General features: G+C 39.0%; 1 protein-coding gene across 1 annotated transcript in view; it reads left to right on the forward strand.

Annotated features, from left to right (window-relative positions):
* The window catches only part of ITSN2 (intersectin 2), a gene marked incomplete at its 5' end in the record, with an annotated part of 50,914 nt that overhangs the window by 17,171 nt on the left and 13,191 nt on the right, over nt 1-20,552 (forward strand). Inside the window, 12 exons of the mRNA XM_010188987.1 lie at nt 658-794; nt 2,518-2,963; nt 3,879-4,000; nt 5,087-5,262; nt 5,550-5,694; nt 6,172-6,377; nt 7,172-7,236; nt 8,163-8,329; nt 8,646-8,691; nt 8,890-9,011; nt 10,715-10,811; nt 11,910-12,101. Coding sequence (XP_010187289.1) covers nt 658-794; nt 2,518-2,963; nt 3,879-4,000; nt 5,087-5,262; nt 5,550-5,694; nt 6,172-6,377; nt 7,172-7,236; nt 8,163-8,329; nt 8,646-8,691; nt 8,890-9,011; nt 10,715-10,811; nt 11,910-12,101 — 1,921 coding nt within the window. The remainder of the gene's footprint in view (nt 1-657; nt 795-2,517; nt 2,964-3,878; nt 4,001-5,086; nt 5,263-5,549; nt 5,695-6,171; nt 6,378-7,171; nt 7,237-8,162; nt 8,330-8,645; nt 8,692-8,889; nt 9,012-10,714; nt 10,812-11,909; nt 12,102-20,552) is intronic.

Below are 20,552 nucleotides of genomic sequence, written 5' to 3' on the forward strand. Positions count from 1 at the left end.
AATTATCCTAAAGATTTGTACTGATTTTTTGATGTGAGAAAGTTTGTTAAGGGAGGGAGATGGCATAGGAATTGAAGGATGTTTCAAAGAAAAAGAGTCAAATTGTGAAGGAAAACTCCAATCTGAGTTAGTGTCTTTAGGCCATGGCTTCCCACAGTGGTAATCCTGCTGGGTATTTTAATAAAGTTTTTCTGATTTAAATATGGGACTGATCATTCCAAAAGCATCGTAATGGCGAGTACCCTACTGAGGGGATTCATTCTTACTGAGTTGGCTTTCAGCTGAAGTCTGCCTCATTGCAGTTATTAAAAATATGCTTCATTGCATTCTGTGTCCTCAGATAATGTTGTGTTTGAACACTCAGGTTTATGTCCTCCCTTCCCCTCTGTCGTATTTGCCATCTCCAGCAGGTGTATGACTGGAAGGGCTCTTGGAAAGCCTAAGTTACGTCAAAGGCTTTGCAAACCTGCCATCTGCTCTTATATTTTGGTTTGTTTGACTTTCTTTACAGTGACCTCCAAGGACTGTTAATAACTTTAATATTACTTTGTCCATTTGTATTAAAACTTAGTTCACAAAGCATTGAAATGCTTGGATGCTTTTCTTGAAAGCCTGGCTCTGTTCCTTTTGATGTACTTCATTGTGTTTCTTCCTTAGGACCTGAGAGAAAGTTACAGCACGCAGCAGTTAGCCTTGGAGCAGCTCCACAGGATCAAACAGGACAAAATAAGAGAGGTAGAAAAAAGAAGAGCTGAACTTGCACAGCAAAAGCGACTGGAAGATGAGGCTGCAAGGTACCGTGGCTGATAGTATCAGCATTGCAGGTTTTTAAACCAAAATAGTGCTGTGGTGACTTTAGGACACTAATCGTAATAAGCATGAGGTCTGATTAGTAAAAATACATCCCAGTGCGTTGCCTTAGAGAAAATGTTTTACATGGACTATTGCTGATATCAGATGGTTTGAATTTCCTCTTTCCAATCTATTTTTATCTTCTTTGAAAAAAAACCCAAACCCTTATAATTCAGATAAACCCAGTATTTGCGTTTGCTAATAAGAATTTTTAGCTTCTTTAATAAATAATCCTCACACATTTAAAATTCCTTATGTTTTCTGCCTTGTTTTGGTGGCCTTCAACAGATCTGACCTATTTCCTTAAAAGCACTTGGAGTGAGTAGTTACTAGATTTTTGTCATGTATATCCAGACGTGTTGAAATCGATACTTGAGAGGATAGGAAGGGCATTGACTGCTTAATTCCTATGTTAATCTTGAACACTGGAGGAGTGAGCAAGCTTTGGTTCCTTTTTTAGAAGGACAATGAGAAAATGTAAATGTCTGAGAGGCTCATTCCTTCACGTAGATGGTCCTGGTTTTGCTCAGCCCAGCCTTGTATCGAGCACTCAAACTTCTGTTCTCAGCTCTTGGTTTCTCGTGGTCTTGTTCCCAATTAGTTTTGTTTTCTTTGGTTTCACTGATTAAGAAGCCTTAGTTTCTAGCATTTGATTCTGGCGGTCTGAAGATGCCTCTGTGTTTTTCCTCTCTCTGGACCTTCTGCTGTCAGCTGCCTGTTTTGTGCTTAGCAGCCCTGGATTGAAACCGTGACACAGAGGGGATGATGGGTGCTCTCAGTGCACAGTCCTTAGCTCTGGAATTGTGTTGGAGTACTAGTGGGGACTTCTTATTCGCGGAATTGCTGTGTTTTGTCTTTTTAATTTGAGAGTTTCTTTTTCAGTGATTCATATTTGCTTTGACAGTTTTTAATGAAGCAGAGCTAGTGACCTTGTAGTATGTGTGATTCACGGTCTTAACTCATGATAGCATTTTTCTACAACAGTGTGATAGGAATGTCATAACATTTGTCGACAGTCCCTTTAAAAAACAATCATGTGCTGTATATATAATGATATCACATTAATTTTTCTGTTAAATTTAGCTGTATGATAGAGGAACTGAATATTTGCAGAGAATGCAGTCAGATTTCCAGATTCTCTCACTGTCTGCTGAAGACTGCAGCAGTGGCGGGGATAAACATGTCAAATAGATTGCCAACACTGAAGGCAAAACATTAAACCAGCAAATAGCAGCATGCAAAGGCTATTATTATCTATGTAGCAGAGTGAAATTTTGTTATTAAGCTGTTTGGAAATCTTAGTTTCCAGTTGTGAGTTTGGATACTACCTTAGCAGATGGTTGAAAACTGCCTTTGTTCAATTAACAGACTGCTTCTTGCTCATCAGGCTATAGGTGAGCAGAAGTGTTCTCTGCACAAATGACCACATGCCAGTGTTTCTGTACCAAGAATTTTAATCCATTTTTTATTTATATGTGCAATACACTGGAGCTCGTGTTAAGGCAAAGCACGGTCTCCCATGGAAGAGCTTATTGTCCAGAGAGAAAAGTAGTTGGTATCATAGACTCAATTTTATTTAAAAGTGCAGTTGATTACTCTGTGAACACAAGCTCATTCATGTTTATCTGAATATTCTCCCACCCCTCTCTCATCCCTTTCTTGAAGGAAAGCAAAAAGGGAGAAAGAGAACCGATGGCAGGAAAATATCCGAAGGGAAGAGGAAGAGAAAAAGAAGCGATTGGAGGAAGAACGAATGCAGGAAAAAGTTCAAGAAAAGCTGAAAGCTGAAGAAGCACTTGCTCTGATGAGGGAAAGGGAAAATAGACAGCAGCTTCATGCAGAGGAGGAGAAAAACAGGCAAGCTGCGATCTTCAGGGAGACAGAACAGCAAAGGCAGAGGCAACTGGAAGAAGACAAAAGAAAGCAAGAACGAATTGCAAAAGAAGCCGAAGAGAGGCATAAGCAGAACGAGGAAATAAAGAAGATAAAAGATGTCACCAACTCTCAAGAGGCGGAGAAACACACTTCTAAATTAAACATAAATGAGAAGTTTGCAGATCTGTTGAAACCAACAGAGGGTAAAAGTCTTAAGCCACCCTGGAAAAATGAAGGTAGTCTTAGTCTGTTAGATTTTTGCTTTAATGGTTCTTATTATCCTGAGCGTTGTTTTATTCTTCAGAATTATTATTGCTAATGTGATGCTATGGCAGGCTTACTGTCTGAAATAAGATGACAAAAACCCAACCGTGTTCCCTGTCTTCAGTTAGGTATAAATCATCCTATTAACTTAGGTTACTTGTATCAGTTTGCAACACCTGTGACTCTCATGACAAATCTGCCAGTGATCACTGCCAAAAAAAAATCACAGATGCTGGCAACAGTAGCATTATAGCTTTTTTCTAAGGCCTGCACTTTCTGTCGTTAAAGCAGAATGCTAATGTGGAGGAGTTTTACTCAATGATGGGCAGGTAACACTCAGCAAAGTGATTTATTGACATTGAAATCTAGTTTATTTCTGGATTATTCTATGCCTCTTATTAAAAAACAAAGAACTGAAGTCGACCTGACTCTTGTTATGGGACTTTGAAAACTACTGGTTTAGCAGTATTTTTGCTAAAGGCACTTTTGATTTGTTCCATCCTTCATTAGTTCTTGTCTGTTTTTATTTGCCACTTTTATCACTGAGTTCAGCAAGAACTAAATTAGAACAGCGCTGAAAGATATTTGCACACGTCAGCTGTCCAATGTAAAACATTCACTGTTAGCAACATCAGTCACACACTTGGAGAACACAGATGCAAAGAAAATAGAAATCGTGGTATTTTCGGTTTCAAACTAAAATCTTCCCACCTGCTGCTGAACACTTATTGTTGTAGCAGTGGTATCTTTTCACCTTTTGTGGTGAAAAATGATCTCCTTTGATACTTGTATAATGTCTTTGGGGCAAGAAGTTCTCTTCTTACCTCCAACTGAGTGCGTGTCTTTCATCTGTATCAAAATGGTAACCAGTTTTCTTATCCTTTCAGGCAATGCAGTTGGTGTCTCAGAGTCTAGGAATTCAGTTGCCTTGGTAAATTACAGAGCTTTATATCCATTTGAAGCAAGGAATCACGATGAGATGAGCTTTAATACTGGAGATATAATTCAGGTAAGATTTGCCATTGACATTTAACTTGCAAAAATCAGAGAATCATAGAATCAAAAACCCAGCTCCGCTTCTCCAGCTTTGAGAGATGCCAAAGTCTGAAGTGTCAAAAGCATTATTTTGATATATTTTAAGACTTACTCAAAATTTAAATTTGATTGGGTTCTTTTTGGTTTTGTAACTAGTGAAATTAGGATTAGTTCAGGTAAAATATTTCTTTTGATCTTACTCATCCTAGAGGTGTTGAGAATCTGTTTAGTGAATATATTTATGTATGAGCCTTCGGTTTGGCAGTGTTAAAGCTTTTTTTTTTTTTTGCATTTTCGTACCAATGAAGCATGGAAGAGGGAACAAGAGAAGTAGATTTTGTTTTGGCTTCCTTCTCAGATATAATTAACTGTGTCATTTAACTACTGATAACTTACTTTAGAAATAGGCTAACAGCCGTTGATTCCTTCTTCTCCTATACCCCAAACCTCAATTAAGCTAACTAGCTGATAGTATTTGATGAGCTGGTAGCTTGTTTTGGTAGTATTTGATGAGCTTTTACCTTGCTAATTTGCAGGATAATGGAACTTCAGTATTGCTTTGAATGTTTAAGGATGCTTTTGGCTGGGTACAGGTCTTTTCCCAAGTAAGAAGTGATAGAAGGAGAAGAAACAGCCTCAAGTTGCACCAGGGGAGGTTCAGATTGGATATTAGGAAAAAATTCTTTACCGAAAGAGTGGTCAAGCACTGAACAGGCTGCCTAGGGAAGTGGTGGAGTCACCATCTCTGGAGGTCTTTAAAAGACAGACAGATGTGGCACTTGGGGACATGGTTTAGTGATGGAGTTGATAGTGTTAGGTTTGTGATTGCACTCAATAATCTTAAAGGTCTGGGGCCCATTTGAATGAATATAAAGTTCTTGAGGCCTGTGTCTAAAACAGCAATTGCATCATCTCCCTGTTTCTTGAACAGGACAAAATCAGCTCAGTTCTGAAAGGGATGAGGATGAAAATGCTGATCTTTGTGTGAGTGCTGCTCACGCTGATGCACTGCATACGCTGTTTGTGTCACGCTGTTAATTGCGTTTGCTTTGTATTTTAGGTTGATGAAAAAACTGTGGGAGAGCCTGGTTGGCTTTATGGGAGTTTTCAAGGACATTTTGGTTGGTTTCCATGCAATTATGTAGAAAAAATACCAGAAGGAGAAAAGTCTTTATCCCCTAAGAAGGCCTTACTTCCTCCTACAGTGTCTTTATCTACTACCTCAGCTGCTTCGGAGTGAGTCTTTGTTACCTTTCTGTTAAAACTGCTTTTTCTAAATTTAGCTAGCACACAATGTGCTGTATAATTCATTCAGCATTTGTTTTTAACATACAAATGCAGAAAACTTACTGAAGAACCTACCTGAAAGTCTTAGCTTGGAAATTTTAAATATTTGAGAGTCTGCGCTGCATTGTATAGAATATCTGGTTTACGTATGTTAAACAAAAAAAAAGTTATTCTGCTTGAGGTACTTTTAAAATAAAAATTGTAATGTGTTAAATATGCCTGTGCTCAATTTGCAGACCACTTTCACCAAGTAAATCTGCAGAAGAATCTGATTACCAAAATATCCCTTTTCCTAGCCTGAATGCTAACACAGCATGGCAACAGAAATCAGCTTTTACTCGCACTGTGTCCCCTGGATCTGTTTCACCCATTCATGGACAGGTATTGTGTGAGAGAGGAGAACTTACTGTATTTTAGATTCATGTTAATGAACCTGATTAAAGAAAAAACAAAACAAAACACAGCTTTTTAAATACTGGGTATAGAGAACAGGTTAGTAGATAAAAAAACTACTCAGAATGCTCCACTAGTGTGCCCTCACATTATTGCATGTTTCCAGGGACCAGTGAGCAAGAAGACTTACGCAGTATGTTTCGTAATTCTAAAGTGATTTTCATCTGTATTTAGACAAGCAAGGTATTCCTAACAAATAAGAAACAGAGTTGAGAGATTGTTCCTCAATCAGCAGCTTGTATATATCTATGTAAAAAAAAATGTTCCTAAGTGATGGCTGAATGAAAGTTGCTTAAACTTCAATATTAAATGCATCAATGTATGTTTGTTTGTTTGTTTGTTTGAAGTTCTTGCACCAGTTTGGGGTAGTGTGGTTGATCAACATCTCCACTTCTGTCTTAACAGGGGCAGCCTGTCGAGAACTTAAAAGCACAAGCACTTTGCTCTTGGACTGCAAAAAAAGACAACCACTTGAATTTTTCAAAAAATGATATCATCACTGTCCTGGAGCAGCAGGAAAACTGGTGGTTTGGAGAGGTACACGGAGGAAGGGGCTGGTTTCCAAAATCGTATGTCAAACTCTTACCTGGGAGTGAAATCAAGAAAGAGGAGTAAGTGTGGCTTTTATTTTGTTTTATTGGTTTACAAAAAGAGGTGGTTTAGAGCACAAAATTCTTGCAGTTTTTTAAAGTGCAGAATATAAATACTATTTACAATCTACACTGTGTCATTTTAGGCTTCTATTCATTCTGGCAAGCCAAATAATGTTGGGCTCACTGCTATGTGAATAGAGTCCTCCAAGGCTGAGTGCTGTGAAAGATCAGTGGTGTTTGATTGTTCATCAGATGCCAGACTTTGTTTAGGTTCATTACACAGTCAGCTCTAATTCTGCCTCTGAAGGTGCCAATTTCAAAGTGACCTACAAATAATTGTAAGCTTATAAGGCAAACCTTACAGAAATGGTGTATTTTTCTTTACTTGAAAAGATCGTTGTGTCTATTCTAATGCTGCAAGGTAACTCATCAGGTAATAATTCAGGGTCTTGTTACTGCTGGGATGGCTGCATCATTGAGTGTGAGTTGTTCTTTTAATGCCTTACGATAAAAGTTCTTAGAAATTCTCTAGAATGAGAGAATTTAGACAAAATCCAAAATTTACACTTCTTTTGAATAACTTAATTTGCAGATGTATCTTCTTGTCTTTCATTGCTTTACCTTTTTTTAAAGTGGTGTGCTCTTGAATGCCATTCATATCTTAAACGTCAGTATTGCCTGTCACTGTTTGATAGTCAGGGAGGTCTTTGCAATTAATTCAGAGGCAATACCAACTTTGAGTTTTGTTATCTCGTTCTAATAAAGAGACTTGTTCTTGAGCAGCCCTTTACAAATCTTTTTTTCTTTTGCAGACCAGAAGCTATTTATGCAGCTGTAAACAAAAAGCCTAATACACAGCCTTACGCAGCAGGAGAGGGTAAGACAGCGTGAAATATGCTGCTTAATGATAAAGTCTGTTTCTGCTTAATGGCATGTGAATAAGCTTAAATATGTGAAGTTTCTGAGCAGGCATTTCAATGGTTGTCCAAAAGACACAGTGCAAATGTTGAGCTACTGATACGAGAATTCTAAAACAGGAACTTTAGTAAAGCTTGTAACTAATTCAGGTTGAGCATACGCTTGGGTTTTTGTTTTGTTTTTAAGAATTTTGCTTGAGCATTAGTTTATTTCTGGAAACTTGGCTTATGTGGGTATGAGACATATTTGAGTTCTCTTCCCACTGTTCTCTATGGTGTTATGCTATACTGTAGAGACATGAGATGGGATTTTTAGTCTCCTCAGTGTGGATCATTCTCTTTTAATCAGCAGGGAGCAGAGAAGACAAATAGTACTAGAGAAAAATTTGTGGGAAGCACTTTCTGAGCCTTTTAATCTAATGTATCTCCATGCTTCCCCAATTATATTTTAATTCCACTTACGTTTTTCATTTGTGCCGTGTTAGTCAGATAAGAATGCTTTTAATCAGGTTTAAGTGTGGAATATACGTGCTTGCTGTGAAACACAGGAAGGGTGGAATATTTAATGCAAGAGATGAGTTTTCAAGCTGTGGTCTGCTGGCCTCTGCTGATCTGTAGGGTGAACATAGGGTAGGAACTCTTGCTGTGCCGAATTAATCTCTCTGTACAAAGTTGAGTACCTGTAATTCAGAGTTGTAAGCATGAGGCAAGATGTTATTACAGTCAAGGAGGTAGGAAGGTTGATTCACAAACTTGTGAAGACATGATCCATGTTATAAACACACTGATGATGCTGATACCAAAGATACTTTTACTTGCATCTGGTGTACTTTTATCCTCGTATCTAAAACCATCGTCTCCTTCTTTACGTGTGTTGTTTGCACAGAGTATGTTGCGCTCTATTCATATTCAAGCTCTGAGCCCGGTGACTTGACTTTTGTGGAAGGTGAAGAAATCCTGGTGACCCAGAAGGAAGGGGAGTGGTGGACCGGGAGCATTGATGGGAGAACTGGAATCTTCCCCTCCAACTACGTCAGGCCAAAGGATCAAGAAGTGAGTTCTGGTTCTGAGCATCAACGGATGATGCATTCTCGCAATTTTATTGTATCACTGGTATTGATGTCTCTTAGAGAGTGCTTTTAAGCAGAGATTAATGTGCTTGACAGGAAAGCAAAACCTAGGTAGCTTGAATCCTAAATCAGTGCTCTAGTCACAGCTTCACACTCTCTCTCTGTGTACAGGATGGCATTTTGTTAAATACAGGCTCAAAATTAAAATCTCCATGTGCTTTTCTGCCCGCATGCTTAAAGTTGATATAAACTGTACTGGTTTTATTGCACATTAAAAGATGATCGTTCTGTTTTTGTAGGCTTCTAGTAATGCTGGCAAAACTGGAACCATAAATAAGAAACCTGGTAAGTGTGTGATACCTTTTTTAACATTTAGAACTATTTCTGAAGCAACTATGAACATTTGGTTCATAGCAGTGTCATAGCTACATAGCATGGTGGCTGATGTGCTTAGCTGCAAGATGGGTACCAGGATATTTCTGTGGATCTAGCTCTTACCATAATGAAAAAGTAACAAGTGCAATTAATATGCTCTCTTTTCAGAAATTGCTCAGGTTACCACTGCCTATGCTGCATCAGGAACTGAACAGCTCAGTCTTGCTCCAGGACAGCTAATACTTATTCTGAAGAAAAATGCCAGTGGATGGTGGCAAGGAGAGTTGCAGGTAATTAGTTGAAGGAAAAATAATTGTGACTTCATGAATGGCAATGAGGTGATCTTTGGTTTGATTTGAAAAACCAACTAAGCATAGGGCTCTAAACGCTGGCTAGAAAGTTACTTTTACCTTGTATAAATCATACTTGGAAAAGGGGAAAGTTTGTAATTAATGCTTGGGTTGCTTTGTTTCTGGGATTTTATTTTTTTTTTGACACAGAAAAAAGTTTTAAACTGTCAATGAACATAAGTTGAAGGAGAAAGATGCTGACAGTTAATAAATTGGTTAATGTTAAATTGTAAAATTATTCTAATGCAAGAACAGGAATTCTTGGAAGTTGGAAACCAGTTTATTATGAAGGTTGCTCTTCACACTTTTCTCCTTTCCCCAGCTGGTGATGAATTTCTAGTCCCAAGGCTTGAGGGTGCTGTTACATGATGTTCTTCTTAAATCCTAGTTGATATTTTGACTTTGGGAGCCCCATGGATCTTGTCCATAATAGCCTTCATCTTTGCAGCCAGTGCAAAAAGTTAAACCATGATCTTAAAATGTCTCTTTGTTACCCTTTTCTTCAGCTGAATTTTAGCTGAATCTGCAGCATTACCCTGAATTTAAACATGTTCCTTCCAATACTGAATGCTATTTCCAATATTGGGATTGAACAGCATGATAGAAAGCTCTGTCCTCTTAGTATCACTTAATTGGCCTTGTCTGAGGTAATTCTACAGCTGCACACACTCTGCTTTGAGTGATGATGAATACTCTTGTTAACACCTACCTGCCTTCTCCAGCAGTTAGAACAGTGCTGATCCAGCTGTTCAGCATATGTTTTTAAAACCAGCCTGCTTTACAGATACAGGAGGAGACATCACAGTGAGCAAGGTGAAAAATGACTGCACTGAGTTTCTGTGAATTAACAGCAGTTGAACATTTATTCATAGTGTGAGCAAATAAATAAATAAATACAGAAAGCAATTAATAGTTTGTATTTTAAGAAAAGTAGGCTCAGGGCTGGTTCAGGAAGAAACCTCCAATAATTAAAAAAAGGTGCACGAAGGGAAACTAAGGTAGGTAATGGTCAGTTTTTGCTAGTTTGAATTTCTTTGTTGTAATAGAGCTCACTCTGCAGTTGCTGCTTTCTGAAATCTCTGCTTACTTTTACATCCTGACTTTTTTGTGCACTCTGAAGTATATTTGTTTCTTCAGTGTGTGCGGAGATCATCTTTACCTGTGGGACTAAAAAGGCAAAGGCTAAACAAAGAGGAAATCCCTTGCAAAATCTCACATGCTGTGCTGAGTAGGAAGTGATATCAAATACTTAGGTCAGGATGTTCAAAAGCAGCTTATGGTAGTTGTTACCTCTGTTCCAGGTATTTCATTAGGGACTCCATTTATGATGCATAAGTGGACTGTTGGTAGTGCATATTTTCAGCCCTACAATTAAGTTGTGCACTGAAGTAATTAGCTGCACTTGAAAATTTTGGCTGAACACATTTGCCTGAACATATAAGGGTGCAACTTTATTTGAACTGGGTTATTTTATCCTTCAGCCGGATGTGTTGCTTTTGAGATCTGTTTAGTATTTAGCTGGTGTTTGGAAGCCTGGCATTTTGGTTTTTGCTGGCAAAACTGTGTGACCAATCTGTTGCATTTTTTCCAGACTGGACTATTTTGTTTCTTATTTGTGTAATAATAATTTTAAACATTTACAGGCAAGAGGGAAAAAGAGACAAAAAGGATGGTTTCCTGCCAGCCATGTGAAGTTACTGGGTCCGAGCAATGAAAGAACCACGTCTGCTGCTCCCTCAGGTGAAAAAGAACAAACAACTTTATATTTCATTTAGAAGAGTCCGTGTAACTGCTGCAGTTTTTCAGATACTAGTCTGAGTTACATAATGAGCATAATATTATGTTTAATGGATGTACCTGACTGTGGAAGGTAAAGTCCTGGTTAGAAGCTGGGTCTTCTGACAGACAGATCCATTCAGCTCTTATCTCAGTCCAAGAAAGGTAAAATCTCCCAACTTCTTAATCAAAACTGTTCTTCATAGGGTCCCTCCCTTGCGTATGCTGTCCCCTATGTACCTTACAACACAAAGTCTCAGTCATACAAGGGTATTTATCTCCAGAAATCTGTGAATATCAGCAGTCCATCTATATGGCAAGAGCTTTTCAATTTTGCTGAGGGCACTGAAGAGCCACACTCTTCTCATTTGGAAACTTCACTTCAATAAAAATCTTACAGAAAACTACCAGTCCTTGATGAACACTTTGGAATTACGTGCACTGCTCCTTATAAGGAGGGAGCTAAGCAGCACATTTTCACTTGAGTTTTCCACTAAGTGGCCAGTACCAATGAGAGAACTTCAAAGAAAAGGAACTATTTTGGCTCTACACTCTTAAATTGTGCTGTTCCCCACAGCAATGATTTGTTTACACAACAGCTTCCTGAGTATTGCTGGACTAAACTTCCCTGTGACTGAACTAGCAGCTCACAATTAACTAATGCACATTTCCTCTGCCTTTGCCATGTTTTTCTCACAAGTATCAAGTATAAAATAATCAAACTCACTTTCTTTTCCAAGCCAGTAAAAGAGATAGAAGCATACTTGATTATATTTTTAAATGTTTCAAAGGTCAATAGATGCTATACAGACTGAATCCATTCCCTATATAAGTGTATAGATACGTAAAGTGGAAATAAAGGTTACTGCCTAGCCCAATTGAGAAAAACAGTAAAAGAAGAGGGAGGACAGTTCTGCATCGAGATATGATCACGTGGCATTTTTCTTATGTAACAGTGTATGTGAAATTGTTGTTTCTTCCCTGTGGTTACGTAAAACACTCAAATAACAAATTTAATACTTGTGTGACAGTGTTCTGCTGTTTTTGGTTTTTTCTTCGTAGTGTGTCAAGTGATAGCGATGTATGATTACATGGCAAACAATGAGGACGAGCTCAGTTTCTCCAAAGGGCAGCTTATCAATGTACTGAGCAAAGATGATGCTGACTGGTGGCAAGGAGAAATCAATGGTGTGACAGGTCTCTTCCCCTCAAACTACGTGAAGATGACCACAGATTCTGATCCGAGTCAGCAGTGTAAGCAACTTTCATTTTTTTTATTAATTTCAAAGGTGCATTGCTATTCTTCTGCTTTGTGTTTAGAATTTGGAGTGCCAGGCATCAGCTGAATTTATTGGTACTTTAAATAACCTTTCTTTAAATCCTGTACTACACTACTGAGTACTTTAATTTCCTATTTGACCTACAAACAACCAGCACTTTACCAACCAGCCAGTGGGTAATAGTAGGAGTGCTAGGGTGAGCTGAAGTGCTAGATTTGGTAGGTGTTCCCCTTCCACTGAAGGTGCTGATATTTGATAACTGCCACTGACAGGGAGCCAGTGCAGGCATACTCTGCTCAGTTGTAGAACTTGCTGGTGTTTTATAAAAGATGAAAAAGTGTCTGCTGTAGTCATCTTAAACTATTTATCAGTTAAGTAAAAATAACCACAGAAAGGATAGGGAAAAGATTCTAGCATTAGCAAGTGATCTGTCCTGTATGTGTGTCCTGGCTCCCAGTGGTCCAGCTGTCATCCAATTCTGACAAACAAGATCTATGTCAAAACACACATTAAGCTGAAAATTATCAGCAGCAGGCTGAGAACTGAATGCTACACCTGCCTGACAGTCAAAACTTTGTCTTGCCTTTTTTTGCACGTAAACACAGTAGAGGTTTCTGGCGCACTCCCAACATGCACACGGCATTATTTTGTCCCCTCCCCAGAGAAATTTACCACCATTTTTACTCCCTCAGCTTTCCATCCTGGGCCACTGTGATTAAACCAACTTTTACATCAACCCATGCCATTAGTGGGTTTGGAAACATAACCTGATGTCAAAGTTGCTCCTTTGACATAAGAAACCTTGTCCCCTCACTTGCTGTTTTTTCCCTAGGCATCATTTGCAGTTTTCTCAGAATAAAGAGACACATCCAGAAGCCTGGCTGAGGGGGGCTCTCAGTAGCCTATAGCACATAGGGCCAGTTTGCACTTAAGATTTGATCAACATAGTTGTATTCTTACAGACAAGTTCACAAACTCAGTAATGAAGGTACAGCTTGGATTGGGAATTTCAGATATTTTCCCTGGGTAGCTTTTTATGGTACCTGGGCTAAACAGAGCGTGAACTGTTCTTGGGGTTTTCTTTTTAGCTAAATCACATCTGTGTTCACATTTTTGGTAACACTTTGATTTCTGTTCCTTTTCAATCTCTCTGGCCAGTGTGGCTGGGATGTCAAAAACTTCTGCATTTATACTGACCTTAATATCCTTTTGACTAGGCATATCTAAATAAGTCATTAAAAAGATCCTGTGAAAGTTGGGGTTTTTTTTTGTTCACAAAATCTCAGTTTTGAAGAAATAATATAGACTAAATCCAGATGGGCTATAAAATTAAGATTCTGGCTAAGTATTAAAACTTTCTAAGTTTTCAAAAAGGATAGAGATAGTAGCTTATCACACCAGGTGTGCTGCCTTTAGAGTTACATGGCTGAGCGTGATGGGTGCAAGGTGATTACATACACCACTAATTCTCAACAAAAGCAGTGCCAAGACCAAGGCGTAATTGGAAACTGATGATCAAGTTTTTCCCATTCTTTGCTGATAGGTCGTTAGGCTTTTTCTCAGATGTCAGTGCTGTGGAGTAAAAATATTTCCATCAATATCAAAGTGTGGCTGTGTGAACAGAATTTTCCATTGAAAGTACATTGAGAAAGGCCAGGCAGTGGCAGTCAGTGAGCAGATGTGCACACGAGCAGATGTGCACCAGGTCATTTCTGCTTGTCAAACTTTTATCTGAGCAGTGGTCTGTTTGCTGTGAAGCAGATCTACTGATGCTTAATTCACAAAATCCTATTGGTGAGTGAAGAGTATGTTGAATTTTTTTTTTTTTAATTCTCTGAGTATTTCAAATAAGCCAACCTTGTATCTCAGTTTTGTGCTGAGATTTACTACTCTTTTGTGATATTAAAACATATGCATTTGGAAACTTCAGGAAAAAATCCTGCTTAAAGTCCAGAGCCTGCTCAAACACAGCATTGTGCAAATATTGTTACACAGATTTAAGCTGGGCTGCTTTCATATGGTGTGAAGTCTGAGCTGTTAGCAGTAAGCTTCTGTAACCAGAGACGTATTTAAATATGTTCTGACTGAATTTTCAAACTTCCTTAGATTTCCTTAAAATATTTTTTGCTCTTATTTCAATACAGTGCAGCAGCTATCACTAGTATTCTTGAGAAATCACTAAGGATTTGTCCCATAGAAATGTTGATGTGGCCCTCTAGGGACCAGCTTAGAGATAAGACAGAATACAATTTTTAAAATGCATTGTTACATTTTGAAGAGGTGTTAATCTGAGTATGATAACGTTTCTGTTGAAGAACAGCAGTTCCTCCCGCTGTCTCTTCTAAACAGTCAAATACAATGGTATTTGAAAGGGAGCAGGCTGATTTGGTTTACTCAACTAGGTTTGTGGCTTAGGAGGGTTCTGCTTTTCCCTCACATTTAAACTCTGTTACATGGACCACCTTTGTACCCAGAGTCTTTCCTGGACTTCCTCGTTACAGCTGCAATGGCAAACTTCCCTAGCCAAGAAGGAGCCTAGGTCAGCGAGATGTTTCTTCTCTTAGGCCGCTGAAATAGCTCTCTGAACAGAATAAGCTGTGCTGACAAGATCACTTTTGCTGCTGGTGTAGCTGCACCTCCTGGCAAGGAGAAAAACATGAATCAAGGAGTGTCATAGGCCTATCAACAGGTCTTTTAAGTACAACTGAACACAGAATGCTTGAGGGTTGTTGCTATCAGTGACCTTGGTGATGGTTGGACTTACTCATGTTTTAGTGACATATTAATAGCCCTTATTCTAATGTTTGCACAGAAGTCATCATAAAGAATAAGTAAGATATGCAGGAGGTTTCAAAGTACAAATAGCTATAGATTTAAAGTAAAGGAATATGCATAATCTCATAATCTTCTGTTCTTTGAGTGCTTGCTCAACCATTCAGGGTCAGATCTTTTATCTGGATGAGACACATCTACCAGGTTTTCTTACACCTAAGGGGCAGGGTTGGCACGGTCCTCTTGTCACTATAGATCTTCCCTAGTCTGGAGATATTGTCGTTTCACTCAGTTTTTGTCTGCCTTAAACAGTTGTTCTTAGATTCTTGTTCTCTCCTTATTTGTTGGGCTTTTTTTTCAGTTTGTTGTCTTGTCCATGGGACCAGTCTGAGCCTTGTCCTTGTGTTTTCTTTAGTTGAGGTTTTATCCCTTCACGTACCTCAGCTGGAGGCCAGACAGATGCTCCAGCTCCATCTGGATACTTGGTTGCTGGATATCCCTTAGTGTTAGGGATCTGTTCATCTCTCGGAGACATTCTTGCTGAGAGCTGGACAACTCAGCTAGGTGGACACACCTATGCTCAGTGTGCAGAGGCTTCTGGTTCGTCTTCTCTGAGGCATCTCATCTCTCTTTGTGGGACTGATCTTTCATAGAGCTAAATGTTGTACAAGTTCTCTCTGCTCTAATGTACATATAGTTGTTGGTTTTGTTCACTCTTTTTTTCTTTTCATAGCCCAGCATTGCTGCAGTTCCTCAGGCATCTAAGTTATTCCTTCATGTGCTTAAATGTGAACTCCAGGTAGTCTCTATAGCCTGGTAAGCACCTCCTTGCCCCATTTAAACCTGTCTGCTCTGCCTTCTGCCAGTGCAATGGCAAAAGCTGGTTAGACTGGGAACAGTTCCTCTCTCTGTAGGCTGTTTTTGACATGCATATGACAATGGTGTGAATTTCCTTAGGTACAAGCTTGATAATTGTAGCAATACCACTATATCTACCCTTTTTTTTTTCCCCCCAAATCTTACTTGTAGATGTGACATGTTGAGAGACATAAGTCCTGTCCTTTAAACAAGTAGTTACATTTTCAGAAGTTTCTTTCCATGCACAAAAGATCATCACTAACTCCTGTCCCACACTGTCTAATGACTGAAGCTGACCGATTTTCAAGGTTGTTCATAGTGATAAAACCACTTCTGAAGGTGCTCGTGACAGGTGCATTTCTGTGTCTTTATATGGACAACACATTTTGAAGTTCTCTAGTTACTGCCAACCAACTTCTCTTTATGACTAAGGAGTAAGAGTTTGTGGTATCAGTGGCTTTGAGGGGTTGCATGTTGCAGATCCACATTAATTTTTAACATGTTGAGATTAATAATTTATTCTAAGATTTTACTCAACAGAATTTTAACCCATTTACTAAGGATTAAATATGAAAACAATCTGTTAGCTCATAGTGACAGTGATTTTGTATTTCTGAAATGATTTGGTGAATGTCAGTCAGGCTTGATAAAGTTTCCAGCTTGAAACCCGGGGGTCTGGAGTAGTCTCTGGATTGCCCATGGGTTGTTTGCGGCTGCAGCCCACGTCGTGCTTCTGCCTTTAACCCACCTTTGCAGCGCCTCTTCTACACCATGCAGACCTTGGTTTCTGATGGGTATATTGAGTGATGTGGTAATTCTTACTTCATGAACACATGTAACTAGAAACAAGGTTTCCTTTCTTTTCAGGCTTTGACCAGAGCTGAACAGGTTAATTTTTATGTGCCAATATGAATAATTTCCAGTGAGCCTTTCCTTTACAAGTTTCGTTTTTATATGATTTTCTGATGTGTCATTACAAGTTTCTCAGGAAAAATCCTGGTCTTGTTGAAATCTCAGGGAATTTTGCCATCGCCTTTAAATAAAAACCCTTAGGGCTTGACCTTGAGTTGAGTCTACGTAATAGGAGTCTTCCTTGGGAAGAAACTTTGCTCCTCAAGTGAATTGGCTACGAGTGTTTTTCAGGGTCAGTGATGGCTGGTCGCAAGAACTGTAAACTGTGTGTATTTATAACTATGAAATTGCAAGAGTATAGAAGCTCATGATGTCTGTTTCCAGAAAGTTGAATGTTAGCCATTCCTTTCTGACCTTTGTGGTGTTGTTCTGTCTTTGTCCGTAGAACTCATATGTTTCACTCTTCAAATTTATGTTCATTTTATCCTTCATTTTTTTTTGTTTTTTTTAGGACCCAATGTTGTCTGCCAGTGTGAAAGCACCTCAGAGACCCACTATCCAAGTTTGACTGTAGCGTGGAGGCAGGGTGGCCAGCCCTGCTCACGTATCTGACACAATCCTTTTGCTTCGTTTGAACGTTAGATCCAGTCAAGAAATTAGGTTTTTCTGGGTTTTCTTATAATCTACAGTTACAGTTGATTTGTAAAAGCAGAAAGGATAGTGGGTCTTTGTGTGGCTTTCACTGCTGTTCATTCTTGTTTCCTTTAGTATTTTTCTTTGGTATTGATAATCGTAGATCATTAGCATGCATATCAAGTTATCGTTTGCATGGTGGGATTGCAGACACACAAAGACCCACTATTTGCACAGTTTATCTGAGCTGTTTTGAATGGGCAGTCGTGTTCTTTTAATGTTGTAATGTACATACTTTGCAGAATTAAAATGTTCGCTGATTACTGTTCTAATGGACTTGATTTAATCTCGTACATATTGAGCTTTTAAAATTGGCAGCCTACAAGGCTCATCCAGAAAACAAACCCTACCTGTCTCTGCTGCTGATAGTCACTGTGATTACAAACATGCTACAAGATCTAAGATTTAGGTCTGGTGCAGTCCATCCAGCCTTTTAATACCCTTTTTAACTGGGAAAGAACTATTAAGCATAGAGTGGAGGATATTTTTAATTTTTTTCTTCCTTCACAGTAGTCCTGTAGCAGGGACTCGGGTTGCTTTGACTCGATATACCTTATCCCTAAACAACCTCCTTCCTTTAAATACTTTATTCTGGTAATTTGTATTTGCTTTCAGTTTTAGCAAACAGCAATCATGTAGTAATTACTGCAGTAAGTACTTGTACAGCCTCTGTGCTGCCAGACCCTTTCCCTGCCTCATTTCTTCATTAAATAGTTAATGGTACTGCATAGTGTTTTTATCTGGCTGTGGTCTGCAGTGACATAAAGTAAGTACTGTCTGAAAGCTGTTGCTTTTCTTTCTGTTAAAGAAATGAGCAGCCTAATACAGAGGTAACCTCGATAAAGAGTTGTTGCCAGAAAAGAAACACAGACACCTGGAGCTGAAGGCAGAGCGTTTGAGTTTAAAAATGGAGCTATACCCCTCAGCTCTGAAGTGGTCCTTAAAGGTACAGCTATGGCACATCAGCAGTACGGTGCAGTAAGGGTGCTCATGTTTTATTAGTTTGGAGAGAGAAAGGGACCAGGATGCCAGGACTATAACCCTGATACCCCTTTAAATAAAAGGATTAACTGAATAGCAGACTGCTTGTCTGATTGAGTAGTTCTGTGCTCCTGTTCTAGTGAACACAGTATTTAATTTAGTTGGTTTCCTGAACTTGGTTACAAAACAGCAGAGGTCACTTATGCAATCAGAAATGTTTACAAAACACTCTTTGTTTACTATATACATATATATATATGAATGTTGTGAAGGTACTATCAGGAAAAGGTTAGTCCAATTGCAGAGATTTAAAGACCTTTCTCCAAAATTTCTATAGAAAGAGTGAGATGTTACGTATTTAATATACTTGATCAAATAATGTATGTGTGCCCTTTAGTTCAGAGATATCTTCTGTGCAATACGGACTACGGCAGTGTGCCTACATTAAACTACAGGTGGATTTTTATTCTGGATGTATTTTGTCTAAACCAGTATTTTGTTACAGAATGAACTCATGTTACTGTAGGCAAATAATGTGCTAGATATTTCCTCGAGTATTCTAGCTGATTTGATTTCCTTATGAAACTACATTTTGAGTATTTCTACTAAAATATGCTGAACACCCTGAATTGCCTTCTCTGAATTTCTGGCTTTGAAAGCCTGTTTAATACAGGCCAAAGTGTGTTGTGCTACACCAGTGGCATCAAGCAGTCACTTACTGTAGTCTAATAATTAGGTGATCTTATAAATTATCCCATTTCTAAAAGGCACTGTTAACCTGTGGGATTTGAGCCACGCTGACTTCCCAGTGTTCAGTTTTCCTTGAATGGCCAAGTACTACTAACTGTCTTTGAAAAAATGAAAAACAACTTCACATCCTATCTGGGATGTTCTAAAAAATAGTTACATGGCATTTTCCAGAAACAACTGGCACTCTACCCATTTTTTAACTGACACAATTGGAGATGAGGGTAGTATTAGGTGAAGTTTCACACAGGTAGTGTGAGATACCTAGTTGGGTATGTGGATATGAGCACTGATCATTATTGAAACAGCTGCCCCACAGTTCGAACTGATGAGTATTGAAATGAAGCTTTTGGGGCTTTCACAGTTACCTTTTCGTCTTTCAGTATTAGCTGAGCACACTCTAAATTCTCTAGCTGTAATAATGATGATACAATAATAATGATACACCTTAATAATGCTGATTGAAAGAGACGTAGTCCCTGCCTTCAGTATTTATCTCTACTGCAAAAGTCTGCCTAGCACAGCTCAAGCACAATCACTCGGAGCTCTGCTCTCCTTCACACACTGGTGCAGAATTGGATCCGTACAGCAGATCATCGGTAGGAAAGACTATGCCAAGGATGTATTTAAGGCAAGACTATTTTAGTGCAATGTTCTCTATCAATGAAGAGGTGTAGCAAATAGAAGCTGGGTTTAAATCAATCTTTTTCTTTCAGAAATGTTCTTTTTTCTCTGGTTGTGTGCAATCCACTCCCTTGTTGATAAAAGCCCATGGAGTTGGGTTCAGCTGTCATCCCTGCCAGCCGAGTAAAATTAGTGGTCATCCCTTATCTGGGTGAAAAGGGTTGGCTTTGGAACAAAGGACAAGATGGAAAAGTGAGTTATATGTTGAACTGATGGTCCCCAGTGAAGAGCTGAGTGTCTAAACGATGCTCAGAGCCACACAAGGTTAACAGTTAAAACTGAAGCCAACCAGGGAAGCAAAATACGATGTTGCCTGCAGCTTAGTTCTTGCTTAATATTGTTTCCTGTGGGCCAGCAGAGAAGGGGCCATGGTGTGATTTGGCAGCAAGAATGTAAACGCTGCCGTAAATGCACAAGAACAGGTACTGAAACACTTCCTAATTTTGTAACTGTCTGGTTTGCCTATGACTAACAACCTACAGAAGTGAGGTTTTATGAAACTGTAGTTTACAGAGCTGAGTTCCTGATCAGCAATCGGATCCATGCAGGAAAGTCTTGTGCCACCACCACGACCCAGTTGCAGGGCTGGGGTGTGCAAGCAGTCGGTGATGGGGAAGGGCACACAAAGCGCTACCGTGATGTCCATGGTAGTAATATTACAGTTAGGAGTGCAGAAGGCACAAAGCTCCATCAAAAACATTACACACTGATAATTGAAATGTCTCAAACCAGCTGTTGGGTATTTTCTGCCATGTCCATGCTTGGTCAGATCGTATCCCTGTGCGATTTTCTTGAGTGGGGTTGAAAGCACCTGTAAATAAGTCTGCTCGCAGGAATG

This window comes from Mesitornis unicolor, unplaced genomic scaffold (assembly GCF_000695765.1).
Source record: "Mesitornis unicolor isolate BGI_N332 unplaced genomic scaffold, ASM69576v1 scaffold47757, whole genome shotgun sequence".
Classification (NCBI taxonomy): domain Eukaryota; kingdom Metazoa; phylum Chordata; class Aves; order Mesitornithiformes; family Mesitornithidae; genus Mesitornis; species Mesitornis unicolor.